Source organism: Gracilinanus agilis, chromosome 1, assembly GCF_016433145.1.
Source record: "Gracilinanus agilis isolate LMUSP501 chromosome 1, AgileGrace, whole genome shotgun sequence".
Classification (NCBI taxonomy): Eukaryota; Metazoa; Chordata; class Mammalia; order Didelphimorphia; family Didelphidae; genus Gracilinanus; species Gracilinanus agilis.
Window position 1 is genome coordinate 441,279,646 of NC_058130.1, and position 22,252 is coordinate 441,301,897.

General features: G+C 34.3%; 1 protein-coding gene across 1 annotated transcript in view; it reads right to left on the minus strand.

The window, feature by feature from the left end:
* The window catches only part of CTNND2 (catenin delta 2), a 974,829-nt gene that overhangs the window by 129,374 nt on the left and 823,203 nt on the right, over positions 1 to 22,252 (minus strand). Inside the window, exons 14-16 of the mRNA XM_044665508.1 lie at positions 21,048 to 21,221; positions 8,887 to 8,961; positions 7,452 to 7,602 (exon numbers count right to left, since the gene is read on the minus strand). Of these exons, the coding sequence (XP_044521443.1) occupies positions 7,452 to 7,602; positions 8,887 to 8,961; positions 21,048 to 21,221 (400 nt within the window). The remainder of the gene's footprint in view (positions 1 to 7,451; positions 7,603 to 8,886; positions 8,962 to 21,047; positions 21,222 to 22,252) is intronic.

A 22,252-nucleotide genomic window follows, 5' to 3' on the forward strand; every position in this document is an offset into this window, starting at 1 on the left:
TGAAAATTCAGCTTAAGTGTCCTCATTTTCCTTTCTCTATGGACCAAATATTAATTTGAATCTCCTTTTTAAGTCACATGGAATGATGCTTCCTGAGTATTGTAGATATATGGGGGTGGGGTAAGGGCTGAATCTTTTTGACAAGTCTGTTTACATCTTTAGCCTAAGCCTAATCAGATCCACAAGACCTCCAAATCCTAATGAGATCATTCCTTCAAATGGACAACATAAACAAATCTGAATAGGGTTTGCGAATTTCTAAAATAGACATTTAACCCACCTATTCACTCACCCACTCTACTTTTATTTACTTTTTTTTTAAAAAAAAGATGATTTTTTTTTATCTATCTTTAATACTTTCCTCTCATTTAGGAATCTGCTTCCTCATTGTCCTCAGGATTATGTTACCAAAAGATGAATCTTCTCTATGTATCTAATAATCTAATACAGGAGATATCACCTTCTTCATTCCCCTTACTGCCATTTTAATATCATCTCTGAACACATATCGAGACCTGTGATATTAGAATACAAATGTGATGGTTCCATTGTCCTTAATGGTTAAAAATTTGTTTTCAACATTTTTCATATATTTCCATCTTTCTTTTATTCATTGTCCTTTTCTCAGTTTCATCCTAACCATCTGCGGGATGACTGCTTATTTATTTCTCTCATCACCTTTTTTTAAACTGATTTTATCTTACATTGCTCTTGTTTTCAGAGGTGATACTACTTCCACCACCATTGTTTTCTGTGTGATCTGACAAATGAGTTTATATCCCACTCCTGTGTTGTCCATGGCTATCACATTACTCTGCTTAGTTTCCTCATTATAAAAGTTTATTTGTATGAGTTAACTATAGGCATACATAAAAATAAATATTAACTTTAAGACAAAAAAGTATGGGACATCATAGTGACAAAATTCTAAATGAAGATCTAAGTAAGAATATATAGACTATATGTTCTTAGGAGGGTTGAAACTTCAATCAATGGTGAGAAAGGTAAGTCTTATGTAAAGAATATTATAGGTTGGAAAGGGAAGTCTTTGTAAAGAAAATACCTTGTTCTTGAAGCATAAGAAGACTATGTGGAGGTGGAGAGAAGTCTAAAATGTGGGGTATAGCATGAATGATTTAGTGGAATGAACAAAGATTTGGTGCCAGACTATTCGAGTTTAAACCCTCTCTACCTCTATGTCTTTAGCCAAGTCACTTCTCTTTTATTAAGTGTTCTCAACCTTTTTTTGTGTCATGGACCCTTTTGACAGTCTACTGAAACTTATGGATCCTTTTGTGGAAAAACGTTTTTAAATCTATAAAATAAAATACAGAGGATCACAAAGATACACATCCAGATAATAAGGTTGCAGATCTTCCAAAGTATCATATAAGTGCTATTAAAAAGTATGGGAAAACTAATATTTCTTTTGCTCTAAAATGGATGCTGCTACAAACCAATTCCTTGTAATTCAATTTCCCCTTGCATTTGGATGGAGAATTTCAATCCTATAATGCATATGACTATGATCATTTGATAGCTGTTTTTATATGATTAACTATATTTCTTGCCTGATGGCATCTGATTTTAGAATTCTAATTTTGTATGACCAATATGGTACTTCAACAGTTGATGCTTAGCAGAACTGAATGAAGGAACAGAAGGGAAGAAATACCTGGAAGCCATACCACTTATCAGTAATTCACTATTACTTTGTGGTTTGACCTTCCAAAAAAAGAAAACACATGCTATCCCCCAGTTAGAAAGTAGGCAGGTTGGGTAGCTAGGTGGCTCAGTGGATAGAGAGCCAGGTCCTAGGTTCAAATCTGGCCTCAGACACTTCCTAGCCACGTGACCCTGGGCAAGTCACTTAATCCCTATTGTCTAGCCCTTGCCACTCTTCTGTCTTGGAACCAAAGCATAGTATTGATTCTAAGCAGGAAGATAAGGGTTTAGAAAAAAAAAAAAGAAAGAAAGCTGGCAGGTGACTGACTAGGTATTGATTTTATCCAACTTTCCTGGACTCAAAGAGGAAGAATACTGATATCCAAAACACCTGTGTCAACCAAAATGAAAGGAAAAAAAAAACTAAAATCAAATGAAAAGAAAACACCTCAAAATGAAGAAAGCCCAAGAGAGAAAATAATTAAGATCATATTTCCAAAGGTGACATCTGACACTGATATTCAAAATCAAAACATGGTCCTAAATTTGAGGAAAAGGTCAAATTAAGTCTGTCCCATGGCCTTTAATGTACTTTAAACATAGAAGCTAATCAATGGGATTAATTGGGTAAATATTGAGAATCCTTTTGTGCCATGTTTAAATAGCTTTCTGGTTTTGCCATTTCAGGCCAAAGCTTCCTAATTTCACTAGGATCATTTTCCAGATCTCCAAACACTTCAGAATGATTCTTTAAAAGAAAGCACAAGCCTCTTCTCTGTAGGTTGTGTATTTGCTTTGGTCCTGTATGATCTAAGACTAAAAAAACTTCTGAGCACAAGAAGAGAAAGTCAGTTTAAAATTTGATCACACTTTTCACTTGCTTAAAGCAAGATTCTCTTTTGACTTTATATCATCTCTAATTTTTCTTGTTTCTAAAGATCTTGTTTATAAATTGTGTGGCATGTTGTTTTTTCCATTAGAGCATGAGCTCTTGTAGGGCAGGGGCTGTTTTAACTTTTGTTTGTACCCTCAGGCTTTAGGATAATGCTTGGCACAAAATAGAAATTTATTAAATGCTAATTGACTTGATTTTCAGTTGGGATATATAACTCATTTTTTTTAAAGGAAAAAAAAAACCAAGATGTAGAAAGATGCTGAAAATAAATACTTTATTTCTTTGATGATTTTACTGCATTATAATTGTCAATCTGTGTTTGGTTGACCCTTCTTCCTCCTCCAATTCTTTAACTATAGACATTTACTAAGATTTTTCCTTAGCACTTTGTTTTCCATTAGTGACTCAGTGTGGTTTCAACTCTACCCATTCCCCAATAAGTCCCTCATCTGAAATCTCATCATCCTACAGTTTGACTCAGCTTATGTTGTTGTCTAGTCCTGCCATTCCATTCGAGCTCATCTTACAGCTGAGGAAACTGAGCCAAACAGAATTAAATGTCTTGCCTAGGGTCACATAGAGAGAAAGTATTTGAGGCCTGATTTGAACTCAGAAAGATGAGTCTTCCTGACTCCAGACCTGGCACACTACCCACTGTGCTACCTAGATGCCCTGATATTCAATATCTTTTGAGAAACCTCAGTTGTCTCTCTTGCTCCCAAAGTTTTTCTTTAGAGAGTGCTCAGAAATTTCCAGGGAACTGCATTTTCTACTGATGGTCTTACCTGCTTTCAGCTTCATAAAATCATATTCTTTGGTACTCTCTTCTTCCCTTTTTAGTTTCCCATTGTATATTGTCTTCCCCATTTAACCTGTAAGCTGCTTGAGAGCAGGGAATTTCTTTATTTTTTCTTTCTTTTTACATTTGTATTCCCAGTTCTTAGCACAGTGCCTGGGACTTATTAGATACTTACTAAATATTTACTATTGACTATTTATATGCACGCACTGTCCTTTAGATGGACAATCCATTCTAGTGGTTCAACAATAACCCTGATTTCTCTATGGAGGTTCTTTTGTAGTTGATAGATACTTCCTCATGGATAATCCTTATGGTTGCCTTAATTTCTACAGGTTGTTTATAAAACTGGCCTCCCTGCTTCCTATTAGAAAGAGAGTTGGACTTGGAATCTGACAACCTGTTTGCCTCTGGGTTGACCCTTATAAAAGCTGGGTGACTTGAATAAGTCATTTAACATCTTTGTGGGACATTTTCTGTATCTATAAAAAGTTAAGGGATTGATAAAGCCCTTTCCACCTCTAAATCATGTGATTACAATTTTCCTATGTCCATTCATGGTCCCATTATTGTCTTAGTTACTCAGACTTAAAATCTCAGTACTTTCTCCCCATTGGAGAGACATGTGGCTTTGAATCTCAGTTTCTTCATCAATAAATAAAAAGTTGGTTTAGATGGCCTCTAAGGTTTCATCTAGCTCTAAATCTATGATCCAAAGATCTTCTGTAGTCACTATGTGACTAAATTCTTTTAATCTTCCCTTTGAAATATTTTGTCTCTTCTATTACAAGAACTCACCATCCACCTAGTCACACTCTGGACTGTGTAGTGGTGTGAAAACCATAAAAAAGGAAACTCAAAGAAAGAGTTGGTGGGGGGAGTGTTCCTGTCTCTTCAAGGAGTTTGGAGAGAGCACTTCCTGCCATTGGTTTATCCAAGAAGGAGGTTACCTGATTATCTTTGGAATCCATTTGGCTCCTGTCTTCTGTGATTCAGCCACCCAGCCATCAAGTCCTCGAGTGAGATATCCTGCCCACCTTTCTTCACTGAAGTTGTCAGTTGAGTTCCCAAGATCCAGTGCCAGAAGGGATTTTGTACCAACTAAGAAGAACCCTATCAGAGGCCAGTGACCTATCTGTGAGATTGAGGCAGGAGCCAATTTGGCTCAGGCCAAGAGGGTGACTTCCTCAGTTATCTTACTCTATCTGCTACTGATGGATTAACTCTTCAAATATTAATTTGAGGACCAGATTAGATCAGGAAGTTAGATGGTGGGGTTTAAACAGACAGAGAGTGTAATTTAGGAAGCATCAAGATCAAGAAGAAGACTCCATGAGGAGTCCATAGATTTTGGGAGATTAGAGGGGAAGATTAGGGTCACCTTTCCCTCTGGTCCTCTATCCCTTCCTGAGTTAAAGAATAAACCAATTTACTGTTTATATCATCAAAAAGCAGTCAGATTGCATTAAAACACATCATACTGAAGATGAGGCCTCTCATCTAGGCCTACAGCTTGTTACCATATAAACCTGGGTTCAGCACTGGTCTAAATCGTTTATCACAAACAACTTAACTATTTCAGTTAATTCGCTGTCTTTCTCTCTCTTACAGCTTCAAATAGTTTCTCTGCTTGTAGGCCCTAGTGTTGTTAAGTTGTTTGATCATGTCCAACTCTTTGGACTACCATTTTGGGGGGACTTTCTTGCCAAAGATACTGGAATAGTTTGCCATTTCCTTCTCCAGGGATCACATTTTGCAGGTGAGGAAACTGAGGTAAACAGAGATTAAGTGACATGCCCAAAGTATCACAGCTAGCAAGTATCGGAGGCTGGGTTTAAACTCATGTCTACCTGAATCCAGAGTCAGCACTTCATCCACTGGGCTCCTTCTTTGCTTGGCCCTATTGTATTACCTTAAATCTATACTGATTATCAATACCAAGTGACATTTCTTAAAATGCCACTATCATCATGTAACTTCCCCTTGAGAAAAAAACAAACAAATAAAACTCAAGTAGTTCCCCTGTGGCTTACAGAAAAATTCCAGACTCCTTATATTGACATTAAATCTCCTAGCAAATTAGATTCTACCTAATTGTCCATTTACTGCTATAATTCTTTTCCAGCCATATCAATAACTTTATTTTTCCCTATTTATGCCAGATTTCAATCATATTTTTTTCATTCTGCTTAGAATTTATCCCCATACCTCTGTATTTATCTCTATTTTGCTCATCCTTTAAGGTCCTTCATCAATGCCCAGTTGAATGAAACTTTCCCTCAGCACTCCAACGCATGTAGACCTCATTTCTCTGAACTTTAGCAGTGTCCTACACAAATTAGCTCTTGTCTTGAATTTTTATTTGACTCATTTACATGTACAAGCCTTATGAAATTGTAACTGATGAAACTAGAAGTTCTTAGAGGGCTGGGGTCATGCCTTATACTTTTTGTGTATTCCTCATGATGCTGAATGAATGCATCATGCATCAAGTAGAAATAATCAGCTTCCCAGCAATCTCTCTTGTTGAATAATACATTTCCCTATAGTCAAATCCAGTCAGTACAAATATTATTGCGATGAAAAAATTCTGTCTAACAACAAAACTATTCTAAGCCATAGTTGATAGTCCATTTAGACAATATGATAATACAAAATTCCCCTAAGGCAAAAGAAACGAGATGACAGCCTTACTGGTCACTATAATGGGAGTTAGCCTTTCTTATTTTCAGCTCCAATGTAAAAGATATCACAGGTATAAATGACTTTTTATATCAAAAACATGGTTGTGGAATGTGGCATTTCTAAAATATGAAAAATAAGATTGAAAAATTTGGAGAACAATTAATTTAAGATAAAAAGCAAAACACCAAGTTCAAGAACTATAACAGTGATCCTTTGGATAAAGTTACTTTTGCCAAAATCAGCCTAGCCCTGGATCCATGGCTTCATTACACAGGTTCTAAAGGAAGAGCAATAACAGTGTCCCAAACACAAGCCTTTCCCTTTGGACTGTAGTTTGAGTGTCCTAGTCATCTGAGAGTATAGGAGAGAGCATCGAGGACTCACTCATTTGTTTCCTGAGGGAGGCTGCCCTCATCAACCAAAGAGCAAGCAAATACATGGAGGCAAGAGGGAGGGATCAAGTGTCCAACACTAAGGCAGGGCACAGTCAGTCCACATAATAAAACAAATTCCCATAATTCTTATATTATTTTTATGCCTAGGTTAAAAAAAAACAGTCTCTGAAAACAAATTGTGTTGTTGGAATTAATCTCCTCTGTTAACTGAGCCATTCCAGTATTTTCTAAGGGATTGCATTAAAGAAAAAAAATGAAGTGAGGATCACTTTTTAATAAAGATTAAAATTATATGGTTGACTTCATCTAACAAATAAAATACTTGAATAAGTAATGATGCTTGAGTCTTAAGGTTGGCTACTAGGTGCAGTTTGGAAAAAGAAATAACCAGAAAGAAATTAACAAGAAGGTGATGAAGTTTCTCAAATTAAATATTTTGATAGTTTTTGATTCACAAGAATTAGAAATATCCAAAATTATACTTCCTCTAATTTATAAATCTGAAAACTCAGAAATAAAAATTTTTATTTTTAAAATTCAATTCTATTTTAATATTAAAAATTTTAAAATATTTTAAACTAGTTATGACTTTGTACTATAGCTTTTATGTTGGAACCAAAGGAAGGGTGGGGTATTGACTTGATTTTTTAGATGCATTGCTTTCTTTAATCACAGTTTTGACACTATTGATCACTCCTTCTGGGATAACCCTCCTTTCCTGGCTTTAGAAAAATCAAACTTTCCTTGATCTTTTGATTTTCTTCCCACCTTAGTCAGGACTTTGTTCTTTTCCCATTCTTCAAAGAAAGTAGATTGAAATTTTAAATTAGTAGGTTGAAGCTAAATTTCTTCCCTACTCCACTCAAGTTTCACTCATGATTTAAATAATAACTAGAAAACATATAAAAAGAAAAGCATGGGCCATTCTTCATAATTAGCCATTTTCATAATTCATATAATTGTCAGCATTACTATTGAAAATATGGGGAAACATTGACCATAAAAAACATACCTATTAATTCTTTATTTCTGACATCTAAGGCCATGTTCCGTAAAGCTGTTGCAACTGCACACACCACCCGATCATTGTCTATTCGCAGCAGCTCCACTAGGATCGGCAGACCTTTTTCTTTTCGGACAGCAGCACGAATATACACTGACCACTGAGAGAGAGAAGGAGGGAGGGAGAGAGAGAGAGAGAGAGAGAGAGAGAGAGAGAGAGAGAGAGAGAGAGAGAGAGAGAGAGCTGTTTATAAATGTCATAATATTGTTGGATTTCTGCCCTCCCTCAGATTACCATGTAGAGAAGTAAAGGAGGTTGTGGTTGATGGATTATTACACTTAAATGCTTTAGGAACATTACTTCATATTTCTGTCCTCCAAAAAAAAATTACAGATTTTAAAGCTATAGGGAAAATTCAAGAGATAAGAAAAGAGTTCTGAAGAAGGGAAGATTGAGAATAAGAAGTTTGAATGTGGAGCATATTGAAGAAGGGGAGAGGGGATGGTTCCTGGAGAATATCTGCAGAGCTGAGTTCTAGGAGATCATTGACCAGGAAAATATGGAATAAATTATAGAGAGGGAGAGTTGGGGGATAGTAAATGATGAACCAGTCAGGGACTGTAAATTAGGAATATAGAGATATCTTTATTCTTTGTACCCTGAGATCACTAGCTCCAAAATCATCTTTGCAAATTTTCATGTGAAAAAATACAAAAAAGTTAGCTTTGGCATCATATGGCTTTGTGGAATCCATCTTATCACTAATTTATTAAACTTCATAGCATAATAGAGATAGAAGGGACCTTGGAAATAATCTACTGTGATCCCTTCATTTTTTAGGTGAAAAAACTGGGTCCTGAAGAGATAAAGGTACTTCTCTGACAGAATGTAAGCTACATGAGATCAGGGATTATTTCATTTTTATGTTTGCATCCCCAGCATTTAACATAGTGCTTGGGTTATAGTAGACAATAAACACTTGATGATTGTTTATCCAAATTCATGTATTTATTATGTGCTGGGATGTGAACTCAGGTGGTTCAAAATCCAGGGATCCTTTCTCTCTCCCACCCTTCAGTTGAGATATTAGGATGGCAAAGTCATTGGAAATAATTTAATGAAACCCAATAATATCCACCTTTAGTTTATATAAATAGTAAATGCAAAATGTTTGTGTTTGTGTGTATTTGCATAATGTGGAGTATAGACATAAAAGTAAATTAATTAAAACGTGCCACCTATTGAAATTTGGTTCATAGTTTACAGTTAAAGAATACCACCCATGAAATTAAGTTGGTGGCAAAGGAGATTAAAAAAAATTGTGGCAATCACCTTTTCTGGAGTGGCAGGTTCTACTTTTTATATCTTCTCTCCACTAGGCCTCATAGGAAAAACAACTTACATATACTTTTTACTTCCCCCTCCCCCCAGAGCTGGCTCTCACCTGTGGCAGGCAGGGTGCCCCCTCTGGCAGTGTACGTAGGGCATGAACCATGCCTGCCACATCCTCCTCACAGCCCTGCATGAAATACGAGATTTAAAACAACAAAAGAAAAACAAAAAAAAAAAAGAAAAGAAAAGAAAAGAAAAAACTTCATCCCATCCTACATCAGTAACAACATATGCTCATTATTCCCACTCATGCCACGCTTTACATCCTTGTCTCAGGGGAGCCTCGGGCAGGTAACTGAATCTGCTTTTTGCTGAGGATAAAACTCACCTCTTCATAGACCTCATTCCCAAGAGGCATTCAAAGTAACAGCAGGAAACCTTCAATACTGAAAAGGAGGGGAGAGCTAGAAGACCCATTTCATAGTTCAAAATCAGAGAGGAAAGAATTGTGCTCCTCCATTAGAATGTAAGCATCTTTTGAACAGGGATTATTTTATTTTTGGTACTCCTATTTCCAGGGTTTAGCACAGCATCTACCATAGAGTAGGTATTTAAAATAATACTTATGTGACTGACTAAGGATTGGGTTTTTCTCTAAAATTAAAGGTATCATAGTCACAAACTGCAACTGGGGGCTGGGGGAAGAAAACAGAAATCAGGGCAATGTCATGGTATAAGTCATATCAGCATACTTTCTTGAATCCCTTTTGGAGGGAGCCAGGACATAAGTAATAAGTTAATGCAGACATGGCAATAACATATATATATATATATATATATATATATATATATATATATATATATATAATTTAGCTCTGAGGTAAACATCTACAACTACTTTTTTAAGTTTGCTGATCCTGGTGGGAATCAAAGAGAATAGGGAGATGGGACATTTATTCCATTTTGTCAGTTTCTTCTATGCTATGGATGTTACGAGCTTTATCCTACTGAGAGTTTTCTAAGTAGGTCCTTAGTCCTCTTTTCTTCTTTCTTATTCTTTTTTTTTTCCTGGTGATCTCATTTATGTATCGCCATAGCACAGATGACTATCTAACTGATATATCTCCAGCCTTGACCCTTCTCCTTAGCTAAAGTCACCCATTTCTAACTGCCCAAGGGGCGATCTCTACCTACATGTTTCAAAGACACCTCAAACTCAAAATGTCAACACAGAGCTCTTCACTTCCTTCCAAAAGCTGTCTCATTTCCCGGCTTTGTACATCAGTATTATCATCCTAGATTTAAGCTACTGGGAGGAAAGGATAATATCTTTATAAAAAATCTTTGGATTGTCTAGTATAGTAAAATGCACAAATACTAAGCACTTAATGAATATTGTCAAATAAATGAATAGTTTTATTAGTGATAATTTTATGCTTCTTATGTTTACTTTCTTTAAATGCATAGAATCCTTACTTATGAAGAATGGAGGAGAGTTTTTTTAGTTGTTAAAATTTCCTGTATCTTTTTTAGACTACAATAATAAATCTCTATAGCACTTAATTTGCACAGTACCAGATATATCCTGTATTGTTTATATGCAAAGAATTTAATAAATATTTAGAAGTTCAACAAAAATGTTTTGTAATCCATAAATTTCTTACCCTTTAATTTAGGCTGTTTTTTATGTTACATAATTTAAAAAATCACTATATTAAACATATAAATACATATATATCTACTGTCTATCTATCCACCTCTCTCTCTCTAATTCTCTCTCTCTCTGTCTCTCTCTCTCCGGTCAGGTGGTATAGTTGATAGAGTGCTAGACATGGAATTGGAAAGATTTATGTTCAATTCCAGCCTCAGTTACTCATAAATTGTGTAATTCTGGGTCACCTAATCTCACTCAAACTTAGCTTGCTCACTCACAAGAAGGGCTAATAATAGCATCTATTTTTATGTCTATTGTGAGGATAAAATGAGATAATATTTGTAAAATTATTTACAAATCTTAAAGTGTTATATAAATGTTAAAACAATTAATAACAACTATTAATATCTCATTTCCTCATTGTCTTTCTCTTGAAGGAAGTACAATTTATATCAAGAGTTTTCCAAATATCTTTTATCTTCCTTCGTCATCTTTGGTAAGACTGATTTCTGTTCCAGGAGATGAGTTAGAGATGAAACTGAATTAACTCTTCCCTGTTCAAAATAACTGAAATTCAAAATACTGAACTGGAATTCAACCTAAAAATGAAGATTGTGATAGCACTCTTTTAAAAGTGCAAGTCATACTGATTTTTAATTAACATAATATTTTAAAACTTATTCAATTTTTTTATATTATCTTAAAGTCAGGATAAGGTTATTAAAATATGATTTAGTTGATTGGTGGGTTGTATACTTTAAAGTAAAAGAAACTCTTGATTAATATGGTAAGTTGTTCATGACAAGTCTATTAAAGTGATTTCTTATAAATTTCTGTCCCCAATATTAACTTTAACTATAAATTTGATAATGCTTTAATTGATTACTTCATTTGTAAAAATTATGGAATTGAACTTGATGGCCTCTAAGGTCCCTTCTTATCTACATTTATGGTCCTAGGAACATATCACTTAATCTTTATTTGATAACTCAAAATTACTTGAAGATTCTGATGTGCTTCAGGATTAACATGAACCTTCTCATCATATAATAGTATTGCCATCCAGGCACAATAGATTCACTTTGTTTATCCTGATTCCAAGAAATATATAGGATTTTTTTGGGGGTAGAGAATCATTTTACTTGGAAAAGGGATATGGTCATGACTATACCTGTGGTATTAAAGCAAGATTTTGAATCCAGATCTCTCTGAATTCTAGGCCCAGTGGGATGTTTCTCCTTCAAAAATGTATTAATTGTGTCTTTCTGGTTCTTTGTATACAATATAAAAGAGTGTTGATCCTAAAATAATCCTCTGAATTTTAACAACAATCCAGATTAATACTCAAAATTAGTCTCAAAATTAAAATATTAAAAATGAAAAAAATAGTGAAGTACCAGTAACTAAAAAGTGTCCTAGGTCTGGAAGTTGCAGTCCCTAAAATTTAATAACTTGGGCAATGTTTTCAGAGCCTTCAAACCTTCTTTAAGATTTTGTTTTCTTCCTATCACATGACTTCTTTCTAGGCGTATTTTTTTGAGGACAACTATTTCTATTTATTAACAACTTTATTGGTCATTGAGATAAGAGGAGACACTGCCATAGAAAGTTTACATATCATAATCTTGCTTAGCAGTGAAAATGAACCCCAGTGTCAACTGGGCCACATAATTAATTGCTTCATAACTTGTTAATGCCCAGTAATCACCAGCAAATTAATAGGCTTTGCTTGTTCTGACTAGTCTGTTGTCACGATAATGTTTTGTTTTTAAAAATTTAGTTCATGATTGTGATAATCTTCATTAGGGGATGTTAGCACATTAAAAACAATGATAATTAAAATTGCCAAGCTGCAAATCACTTTTGGGCATTATCACAGGTTCAGATTTAATTTCAACTGGAGGAAGAAAAAGATTAAGGTAAATAGTAATAACTAACTTTTATATATAGTACTTTGAAGTTCATAACTCATGTTACATATAATATATATCATTTGAGTTTCAAGAATTAGGTACCATAAATACAATTATCTTTATTTACAAATGGAATTAACTAATGCTACTGTTTCAAGGTGGCACAATAGATATAACATTGGGCTTGGATTCAGTAATACTCATTTCATGAGTTCAAATCTGGCTTCAGAGAGTTATTAGCTGTGTGAGGGCAAGCACCCTGTTTGCCTCATTTCCTTATCTGTAAAATGGGTTAGAGAAGGAAATGACAAACCATCCCAGTACCTTTGCCAAGAAAATGTGAAATGGGGTCATGAAGAGTCAGAAACAACTCAACAACAACTGAGGCTCTTGTAAATTGAATGGATTGCCTGTGGTTTCATGGTTAGTGTCAGAAGCAGGATTTTCAATCCAGATTTCTGCTGCCTTCAAGTCTAACACACTCTCTCTCTTTGGTCAAGCTAGTAGGTAGAACTTTTCTCCTTTCTCCTTTCAAATATTGCTGTTGGATTGAATTTATGACAATTCACTAATTCCTTAAGTTCAAAATTCATTCAAGAGTCATCTCTTAAAACAAACAGTATCATGAAGAGTAAAAGGAATTCTAAATACTGAAAATTGTATACTGAATAGCTTACAAAAAAGCCAGTTAATTCAATAAACATTTGAAGTTTTGCCAAAGAAGACTACAGTTACCTGCTTTTTTAAGAGTCAATTTTATGTAATTGTAAAGTTCTATGTAACATGGAATACATTAAAGCAAGCTGCAAATGTAACCTTCCAAGGGCTTTTGTCTAAAATGTCCCCCTTGCTTTGAGGAAAGAAAAAATAAATAAGGTTGGACTCTTGTTAGCTATATCTTTTTCCCCCACAGTTACTTTTCTGTAAAAGTAATTTTGAAGGAACATTGACTAAACAAAAAGCCCCCAAACAATCTTAAGGATCAGTAACTTTCAATTAAAAAACATGTCCTAGAAGATGACCTTTCCAGAAAGTAGAAAAATTCCTTATTTTTAAAGTTGTAGAATATTACAGATGTCACAAAATACATGAATTTGACATTTATAAATGTCCTTTTAGTAGCTAAGTGTGACACTGTCAAATGCACTGTCTACCATGCTGCATGAAGCTCTAACTCGGTGTCTCTAGGGTTTTCCTGGTGACAATGCTATGTGACTGCTATGTTAAAAGGTGAGGATTTGCTATCACGGTAGGTATCAGTGACCCTTTGCTTATTCTACTGGGCCTCCTCCAGATATCTGAGATGGCTTTCAACAAAGTATGGCTTCTGACCTGAGAGGTAGCCTTTCCCATCTGTGAACAGAAGGTACCAATGATACTGCCACAAAAACAATAGCATCATTTCTAGCTTAACATTTAGTTAAAAAAAATTCTACTGGCCAAAGGTAAAATTCCAAATTTTAAAATGAGAATTTAAAAAATCCTACAAAACTGGATTCAGTATAGAATAAAAAATAACAGGGTTTTATTGTGAATGGACTTCTTTTTCTGACATGCTGATGAGAGACTCAGACCTGATTTAGAAAATCCTACAGCCCTGTCATGGTGATTTAGCTGCTATCATAGCATCAAAGTTATCTAGTCATACCACCTTCAACTGGGGATTCGGGAAAGTCAGTTAATCACATCAGCCAGCTCTGGAAAGCTAGAAGACAGAAAAAACTACACTTTGAAAACTTGGACTGTCTGTCCATTTCTCTAAATTTCCAATTAGGCCAAAATCTCCAAGAAATTATTAATGGACACGTTTTAAGACTATTCAAATAGAAATGGTTCTCTCAAAGCTGCACAGTTTTATTTTTTTTCCATGAATAAATGCTAGTTTATTATGAGTAGTAATAATGGTACTGGTAGTTTAAATTTCTATAGGACATTTTGGGACAAAGTATTTTACATTTATTAACTTCATTTTATCTTAATAAATTATTAATCAAAAGGTATATTAGAGGTCACACATCCCAAATGGAGGCCTGATAAAATACACAGGCCACTGAAATAATAATTTTAAAACTAATTCATATTTCAATACTCTTTTCAGATTTGTAGAGTACTTCAGAATATAATCTCACTTGATCCTTACAACAATCCTATAAGTTAGGTGCTATTACTATCCTCATTTTACAGATGAGTAAACTGAGGCAGAGAGCATTCAAATGACTTGTTATGGCCATACAGTGAATGTTGGAGGCTAGAATTGAACTCAAATCTTCCTGACTCCAACTCTGGAGCTCTATTCCTACTACACCACTTAGCTGCCTCTAATGCCACATGGGATACAGAGCTAAGAGTATTTGAGTCATACACTATAGTTATTTCTATTAGACCAGGCTTCTTTCCCCTGTTGTCAACCTAAAGCATTCTACATTACTTCCCAGAATCATAGCCAGTCAAAATTTGATAATTTGGCCATAAAATTATGGAATATCAAAGATTTTATTAGAGTTTTAAGAACTATCATGCTATTCTATTATATATTATTTAATAGAGGGATATTTAAATAATTATTGAATGTATCATAGCATTAAAAGAAAAAGCAACTGGTTAAAATAGACTTGTAAACATGAATTAGGGGGTAGAATATGATTACATGCAGATGTCTAAGAGCTATGCTCTTACAAGTTTTCTTATTATCTTCTACCCTGTTAAAACAGATTAGTTTCCCTAGGTATAGTTTAGGATATTTTTACGGAGTTCCTGTCCACTTTTAAGTAATAATAACTTAGGTTATAAATACAATAAAACAAAATACAACCCACAAATCACAGTTAAAATCATGTTTATTCAACTTTTGGTAAACTACACTGCAAAATTCTAAAACATCATATTTTTTGTTTCAAATACTGTGATAAACAGAATATGATTACCAAAGATGGGAAGGTGAATAAGTGTGAAATCCCTATGAGCTATAAACAGAAAATTTACCATTTTCACTATCATAATGCCATCATTTTTCTATCCTACTCACAGCCTGTTATTCCTATTTAAAAGCTAAAAAATTTTAATATGTTCAATAATGTTATGAAGATACTTCTTTTTAGTTAAACTATACTACATAAAATCTACTTCCATGTTTAAAATATATTCAGATAAGGATATTTGTAAAGTACTACCAGCATGCACTATTTTGGGGTTTTAAATTAGTAGGTACACATTTAGTTCTGATTTTAGATTTTAAAGATCACATAAAATACAACATAACAACTAAATTCCTGCTTTTTATCATAAAAATACATTTTATGGGGCTCTGGATTTAAGTGGCAGAAATAAGAACTTACTGTGTGACCTTAAGCAAGTCATACTCTCAGAGCTCAGGTTTTCTCATCTATAAAGTAAGATAGTAACACTTGAGTTAGGAGATTCTTTATATCATAATTATTGATTGAATCCTTGTTATGTTTTAGTAAGTATAAAGGTGTAACCTACTCAACCCCAGATTCATCTGAAAAAGGAACAGCATTATATATGAAAATAAGTCTAAATGTTTATATGGTAATGGACCTGGCATAGTTAGGTAAATTATCCATGGAATTGATTTATCTATTTCAGTACTCTTTCTTTTAATGTTAACAACCCAATAATGACTATATGCTGAAAGGCAATGTAACAAAATCAATGCTTACAAGGACTCATCAAAGTGGGGGTACAGCTAGGTAGCTCAGTGGATTGAGAGCCAAGTCTAGAAACGGAGAGGTCTTATATTCAAATTTGGTTTCAGATTCCTAGTTGTGGGACCCTAGGCAAGTCACTTAACCTCCATTGCGTAGTCCTTACCATTCTTCTGCCTTGGAAAAAAAAAATTTTTTTTTCTAAGATTTCTAAGATCCTAAGATTCTAAGATGGAAGGTAAGGGTATTTTTTCATCAACTGGTCTTGCCCATTAAGGATAACTTACTGTACACATTCATTTTTAATTCTTAAAGAATATTAATGTGTATTAGCCTATATTTTCAGGCTCAAAATAGTTCCACAGTGGAAAAAAACCAGTTAGGAGAAATTTTGGCTGCATATTTTAAAAAAAAGCGATGGTGGCATTTTCCTGAAAATGTACTAAAGCTATATTAATGTCCCCTTTTAAAATGTTTTCTCTCCAATACTCCATTGTTCCTAATTCTATTAAGATCAGTGCCTTTTTGGGCCAGAAAAAGTTAAAAATAGGCATTTTTAAAGGAACAAATAGAAAATTAGATCAATTGAAAGCCAAATCTGACTTGTAGTTGTGCATTTTCAGGAGAAAAGAGAATATTTTAAAACACAAATAAAGTCTCTGAATACTTCAACTAAACTAAACTAAGGGAAATTGAATGATATGTAACAGAGGTAGTAGGAATTAATTTTGATTGGTGTCCAAGAATAATGTTTCTATTTTGTCCCCTAATTTGTCCTGAGATGTTTAAGATGGGAAGTAAAGAGAATCCAAACACCATTCTGAGTAGCTGACTCAATAGAGATCCCCATTCTTGACTGATGATGCAGTTCATCAAGGTATCTTTTCTGCATGAGAATTACTAGTGAGTTTTAGACCACTACTATCCTAAATTTCTTGGCATATAATCTATAACATCTTCAGAAGGGGTGTCTTCCCTGCAAGGAGGTAAGGGATGTGGCATTTTTGCTTCTGAGGAACTCCAAGAATTGGGAGTTGTCCAAATTATGATTGTATAGCATACCAGTCTCAATGACATTCATTTTCTGGGCCAAAACTCTGAGACAAGTTGATCAAACCCTTCAATAATCAGGGTATCACCAGGAAAGCAGAGTTACAAAGGTAGGTATAAAGAAGGAAAATCATTGTGATCATGAAATAAAATGACAATATGATAGTGCCTTTGAGGAAGTTTTTTTCTTTTTTTAAAGTAGAAGGAGGAAAAGCATAGGGGGGAAAAATGAAAGGAGAGCAATAGCTATATTGAAGGGAAAGATACTAGGTATTCTTTAACTATAGAACCAGGTTAAGACATCTAGGTAACAGATTTATATTTAATAAATGACTGTCTAAATAAAAGGCAATTTGTGGATACCTTCAAACCCCAGGGAAATAAGATGCGCTCTCTTTTTTAACGTATTTTTTTCATATGCCTATATCTTGATAAAATGGACATCCTTCTTTATGCTACTTAATTTTTACATTAAGTTCAATAATTATCTCTTACTAAATAAGATAATTTTTTAGTAGCAGACATGTTTTCACTAATTTCACAGAATATTATAGACGCACATATATTTATTCCTATATATGTATGTAAACATTTAGGGTTATTAGAAACTTTCAAGATAATTTATTCCAATATTTTCATTTTAGAGGTAAGGAAAGTAAAGCCAAGGGTGATTAGTGTGATTTGACCAAAACAGTAAGTAGCAGAACTGGAAATTGTACTTAAGATCTTAGATTCCAAATCCAGTACCCTTTCTACTACACCAGAATTTTTCATCAATATAATTAAGAAGACAGAAAAAAATAACAGACAAAAGCTTAGAAGGATCCAGTAACAAATGGCATAGATGGCATGGTTATCATATCTGCAGATGGCACAAAGTTGGCAGGGATACTGAAAGACAGAATTAGGATTTGACAAGATCCTAACAAGCTAAATTATTATATCATATTTAAAAAAAAAAAGAAACTTAAGGAGGTTACATATAAAGTGGTTCACCTGGGTTAGAAAATTACCTTCACAAGTAGATGATGAGGAGGCATAGTTAGGCAACAGTTACTCTAAAAAAGACCCAGGAATTTTAGTGGTCTGTATGAGACAAAAGCATGATAGGATAGCCACAAAAACTAGATCTTGGACTGCTTTAAAACAAATTCAGGATAAAAGAGGTGATAGTTCTGCTGTATTCTGCTTTGGTCAGGCCACATCTGAAGCACTGGGCTCATTATGGGTGTTATGTGGGAAATTTGAGGAAAGGTGTTTGGGATAAGGGAAATTGAAAGGAGGATGTTGGAGACTTGCTAAGTGGGTAATCTCGGTTTCAGGTAGGCTGGGATTAAAGGAGATTCAGGGTAAAATAGGACTGAAGTCAGGAGTATAACACAGAAGGGAAACAGAGATCTTTAGGGAGAAGAAATTAAACTAAACAGACAAACACAGCAGGCTTACAGACTGGGACTTAGACTCAAACACAAGCTGAGGGAAATAGACTAGACTGAAATTAACAAACAGGCTTTAGTTAATTTCACAGGAAGGGATTTGTTTTGAAGTAACACCTTCCTTCAAGATGGATGCCCCAACTTCCCTCTAAGCCCAGAGTATGTTGTCTCTTTCTCTCTTCTTCCCTCTTGATAACTAACAGATAAATTACACTAATAGGGCTGTTGAAACAAAAGGGTTTATTTTGTTTGAAGGAAGTTTGTTAGGAAGGTGGATCAAAGGAAGGCCCTATCAGTTGTCTCAGGAACCTCAGGTGGGGGAAGGGAAGTAAAGAAGGAGTCTGAGTAAGGACCTGCCTTAAACTCAGCTTTACAAAATGCTATTTCTATCTACAGGGAATAAATGATGATTTGACTAACTATAACTAATGCTGTCAATTAGATAACTCTTCACAGACTTAACTCCTCTCTAATTACTCTCCTTATTAACTCCACAGACAGTAAGGTAAGGGAGGGAAGGCAGGGATGGTATAGGAAAGGAAGATATAAAGGGTTTATCTAAATAATAATTTCTTAAGTAAATATATCAAAGCTAGGCTAAATTTCAATATTAAAGTTAGGTAATCAAAGCAGCTCACTCATTGACCACCTCCCTCTACGGAAGATCCAGTCAATTGCTTTTCCTCAAGATCTAAACCTCTAACAGCTTTTGGAACTCAGCCAAAGCTAGAAAAAACTATATGACCCCAATTCTGTATACTACATGGGGTACTACATTTTATCAAAATTGTCTGATTAGTTGGCAGGGTTAAGAGGAAAGTAATCTTCGAGAGGAAGAATGGTGAAGGCCTCAATTATATGCCATATAAATTAAGGAAATAGTTGAAGGAACAAGGGATATTCAGCATGGAGAACAGAATACCCAGGAGAAATATGGTAGCTGTTTCCAAATACTTAAATGTGGTCAACTAGAAGATGGAATAGATTTATTCTGTTTTGCCCTACAGGGAAGCACTTATGAGTAGAAGTTGTAATGAGGTGAATTTATTTAAGCTTGATTTCAGAAGAAAAAATGTTAACAATCCAAAATCAGAATGAATTGCCACAGGAAATCATGGAGTCTTCCCCAACTGTGGGTCTTTAAACAAAGGGTGGATTGTTATTTGTTGGTCAATTGTAGAGGAGGTCCTTTTTAAAGGTAAGAATAGGATTTAATGGCTTCTGGTGTCCATTCCAACTCTCAAAATTCAGTGAAATGGTTCTCTTCTTTCATTTTACTTATTCTTCTTATTTACATGCCATTATTACTATGGATGACTAGTAATGACATTTCTTCACCATCCCTACACCCCAAACTCCTAGTTTTAAACTCTCTTGCAACATGGTTTCTCTCCCACCCCCACCCCACCATTGGAATGTAAACTCTTTGAAGGTAGAGACTTCCTTTTTGCTCTTATTTGTATGTCCAGCACTTAGCATAGTGCCGTGACTGGTACATAACTAGTGCCTAACAAATGTCACTGACTTGAATTGACTTGACCTTCCATTTGTTATTATTTCAAAACAAACTATATTCATTCCTTCTGGAAAAGACACAATGGAGGTAAGATCAAATATACAATCAACACTAATAGAGATAGACACAGAGTCAGGAAATGCCTGAATTTAATCTAGCTTTTGACTCTTATAAGCCAGGTGACCATGGAAAAATCACTCAACCCTCTGAGCCTCAGTTTTTTTCTTTTGTAAAATGAGATGAATGAAACCTGTAGTATCTACCTCAAAGAGTTATTATAAAGCACAAATGAGATAATGTATACAAAAGGGTTTAGCAAACCATAAAGTTGTATATTCAATTGCTACCTCCTTTGACAGTAATGAAAAAGTTTCAAAAAGTTATGGCCTCTTAGAAAGGTGAATTTTTGGTAGTATAATTTTAAAAATGAATGCATCATTTTTCAGTGATTATACTTAAATATACTGTGACTACTTCTTATACTGGCAATTTTCAAGTATCTGGAACAATTTTTTTTAAGACTGAAATTCTTTAATTTTTTTTAAATTGTAAAATATTTTTCCATGTTTACATGATTCATTCTCTTTCCTTCTCTTCTTCCTCCTCCCTCCCAGAGCTGACAAGCAATTCCGCTGGGTTGTACAAATGTGATCACTTGATACCTATTTACTTCAATATTTATCTGGAACAATTTAAAAGGTTATTTAAATTTTTTTAACTTAAAATGTTTTAATTACATGTAGAAACAATTTTGGACAATTGTTTTCTAATATTCTGTGACTCGAATTCTCTCCCTCCTCCTCTTCTCCAAGTGGTAAATAGTCTAATATAGATTAATTTAAGATTCTTAAGAGAAATACTTAAGATACATTTGCTTGTTTAAAAATTGTATTCAATTGGCCTTTCAAAATAGTTCTTTAAAATGAATGAATGGCATTTATTTGGTGGAATTACAGCTGCATTTCCCATACCTAGATCTTTCCTTTTTCTAAGTACTAGTTACAAATTCAGATGTTTTCTTGAGAGTAATGAGTCATACCTTCCAGCTACCTGCAGCCAAATTCTGCAGGGCACCTGCTGCACCTTCTAGAGTGTCCGGGTTTGAGCACTCGGAGAGAAGTGTGAGGTAGGGTTTGACTATTGAAGGGTGCCACAGCATCTGGATTCCTTTTGGTGGTTCTGCACAGTCAGGCAGAGGTCCTACTCCATCCCACTGTAGAAGAAAAACATGATGTAAAATGTCATTACAAAACTTCCCTGAAGCTCTTCATACCCTTTCCTCTAGTAGATAAGAAGAACCGTAAACACAAGAGAGGAATGTGTCCATTGTTGCATGTTGTGCCTTGAATGAAATCAATGTAATTAACAATCAGATGTTATCTCTTAGACATAATTAGAAATAGATAATTTTTAAACTGGCAAAAAGAATTTGTTTGGTTTAGGGTTTATGACTAGCAAAGAAAGGACCTGCAGGATGACTGAACCACTCAGAGAAGTTTGCTGTGACTCCATCTATGGCAATGCTATCTTGTGCATGAAGCAACCACAAGACTCAATTCCTCTCATATAAAGTTTATTGGATTTAAAAAGTCAAAGAAATGAGCATAATAAAGATGAAAATCAAACAGGTGCATTATTTCTGATAACAAAGTGATTTGTTTAGAAAAAAAAGCCACAGTTTCATTTATGTTTCTAGTAAAGATAAAAAATAATCATGTAATCATTTTGATTCAGACAGAATAAAACAATTATTTGTTATTTGCCTGAGTTTGTTATTAATCATTTAAAGTGCATATTCTAAAAAATTACTCAGTTACAATGAATAAAACACATAGAAAACATTTTTAATATGTAGAGTCTCAGAATTTTACTTCTGGAAGGACCACCTCAGATTATCTAGCAAAATATTTATATTAAGAACACTATACTTAACTGATGAAAAAAGGATCCTCATTTCCACGCATTTTATTTTGTAAGAAAATTTAGGATAACTGTTGTCTGGTGATCAAGGAATAATTGAAATGTTCAAGAAAAAAAAACCGAACCTTTTACCATCAAATGTAATTTCAAGTATTTTCAGCATCTTTCTTGAACAGGCAAAAGACCAAAATCTTAATTAAAGAGTTTTGCTTTTCTTTACGTTATAATGAAACTTAATATTATTATGTTATGCTGAATCTTAAGAGCAAGGAAACGCCTATCTTTCCATTAGCAGTCATTTTGGCAAAACACATTGCCAGTGAA